The sequence below is a fragment of the Dermatophagoides pteronyssinus genome, unplaced genomic scaffold, assembly GCF_027571235.1.
Source record: "Dermatophagoides pteronyssinus isolate colony J.1.1.1.1 unplaced genomic scaffold, Derpt_VIB-CSIC_2022.12 sq0162, whole genome shotgun sequence".
NCBI lineage: Eukaryota > Metazoa > Arthropoda > Arachnida > Sarcoptiformes > Pyroglyphidae > Dermatophagoides > Dermatophagoides pteronyssinus.
This window is the reverse complement of record NW_027461629.1, coordinates 1-2324: the sequence shown is the minus strand read 5'-3', so window position 1 is coordinate 2324 and position 2324 is coordinate 1. Positions and strand designations below refer to the sequence as shown.

General features: G+C 24.2%; 1 protein-coding gene across 1 annotated transcript; it reads left to right on the top strand.

The window, feature by feature from the left end:
- The first annotated feature begins 69 nt into the window (after nucleotides 1-69).
- Nucleotides 70-1586, top strand: LOC142646194 (uncharacterized). Its single transcript, XM_075824436.1, has 3 exons — nucleotides 70-640; nucleotides 702-1402; nucleotides 1467-1586. Exons 1-3 carry the CDS (start codon nucleotides 157-159, stop codon nucleotides 1563-1565), a joined length of 1284 nt encoding a protein of 427 aa, XP_075680551.1. The 5' UTR covers nucleotides 70-156; the 3' UTR covers nucleotides 1566-1586.
- Nucleotides 1587-2324: the final 738 nt, after the last annotated feature.

Sequence of the window (2324 nt, the reverse complement as noted above, 5' to 3'; positions counted from 1 at the left end):
TAATGTTTGATCAAAAATAAAAAAATCATTCGAACATTTACCATTCTATTAGATTTTGTTCGAGCAATGTATCGAAAATTGATTCAAATTATTTTGAAAATTTTGAAAAAATTATCATTTCCATTTGGAATTGTTAATTTTCTAGGTGTTTATAATATGATTCGACCAATGATTATGATTCAACCGATAGAATATATAAAAATTTATTGTCATCATTATATTATTTTTCTTGACCGTTCTATACGATACAATGAATTTAATCATCAAATACGAAAACCAATACAAGCAATCCATTTGTTGATGATTATTTGGGGATCCAAATGTCTGTATTATTCTGTTTATTCGGGTAATAGAGATAAAATCTGGCGTGGTTGTAATCTTGATATTATCGGAATGATATCATTAGATCCAATGGCAAATATATTCTGTGTTGGTTTCAGTATTCAGATATCGATTTATATTCATATGTTATATTATTGGAAGAATCAAATGGTTAGATCAATTTTAGAACCAACATTTGTACAAAAACAAACTAATATATTTCATCATCATAAATATCGTCACTATAATGCTATTGATTATGTATGGAAACAGGCTAAATTATTGATTGGAACATTATTATTATTTGTTTGGATTATTTGTAAGATTAATCAATTGATTTATGTGAATTTTTTTCAACATTTTCTTTACCGTTCAAACAGATTTCGCTTGTTTACTATTCACAATAATTGCCATTAAATTGATGATCGAAAATTTCGATTATTTTACCAAAAATATCAATGGTTACATACGGTTATTACAATTATGGTCGAATACAATTGTTATGCAATGCTGTTATTTTATATATGGTCATGCTAATATACTAATTTCATCCATTTGTCAGACTAGTTTAATTATATTGAACATGAAAATCTGGCAATCTGAACAATTTTTAAACTCTAATTATAATGATAAAATAGATTTTAAATATAAATTATCCAGATTTCAAGAAACACATATTAAAAATTTAAAACATACAGAATATATTAATGAAATTTCCGGTCCTTCATTGTTAATATTTTTATTTATAAATATGCCATCAAATTGTTATTTAATAATATTTTTATTAGATAATAATATTGATGATTGGATTCATAATACATGCATATTAATATTATGTTTACAACAGATTATTTGTATATTATGTTTTCATTTAGCATTCGCTATTTCTAATCAACATTATCATCGTCCAAGTAAATCATTTCTTAGCTTATTGATTCGATGGCGCTTATCATCATCATCATTTAAGTGTTTGCGATATCGATTAAAATCATCATATTATATACAGGCATTTCATACGGATAATCGTTATGGTTTTACATATGGAAAATTAGAACTAATTTCAATGATGGAATTTGTCAAGGTAATTTCTATTTTCTTATTATTCCCGTTATTTTTCAATTAATATTCTTTTTTTCTTCACATAGTACATGTTACTTTATTCACAATTACTTATGTTTGTTTGCCAGAATTTCCTTATGATTCAATTGGAAATGGAATTAGCAAAATCTCATCTGTTCATTTGATGTCATAAAGGTTCAACTAACTAACATTCTTATACAACTAAATTAAACGCTTTTCAATAAAATCATTATTAATCGAATTTTGAATAAAATATTTGTTTCATTCATTCATCTCATTTTTGTTATAGTTTTCACGTTCATGAGATAATTATTTATTTATTAAGAATTTATTTATTGAACATACAACCTATTTTCATCTATCCTTTAATTAATTAATGTTTTATTAATAAAAAATTTGGGTCCCTTTTTTTGAATCAATAATAATTGATACAACTACATTAGACATTCAAGGACGAGTGAAAAATCATCAAATTTTGTGTTTGTTTTTTTTCTATGGCCGATTCCATTTCATGGTTTCAACAAATTCCTTTTTTTTAATCAAAATTATTGAGAAAATTTCATTTCAAATTGACATTGACAAACCAGGTAATTAATGATTAATTGTCATTAATTGACTTTCAGTACCAATTTAAATTCCATTTGAAACAAAAGTTTGATATTTTTCCGACAATTACTCTATTGATTTTGATTTTAGACGTTGAATTGGTAGCGTTTTTTTTGTTCATTACCATAGTAATAATAATAATAATAATAAGCTTTATTTAGGCACACTGCTAAATTAGCATTTGTGTAAACAAATTTAAGAATTGAAATTAATTAACAGTTAATTTTTGAGAAAAATAGCAACTACAAAATTGATTAAATATATTGAAATTGTGTTGATTCAAAAGGAATTGGTCAGGAGAAGAAAATTGATTCATT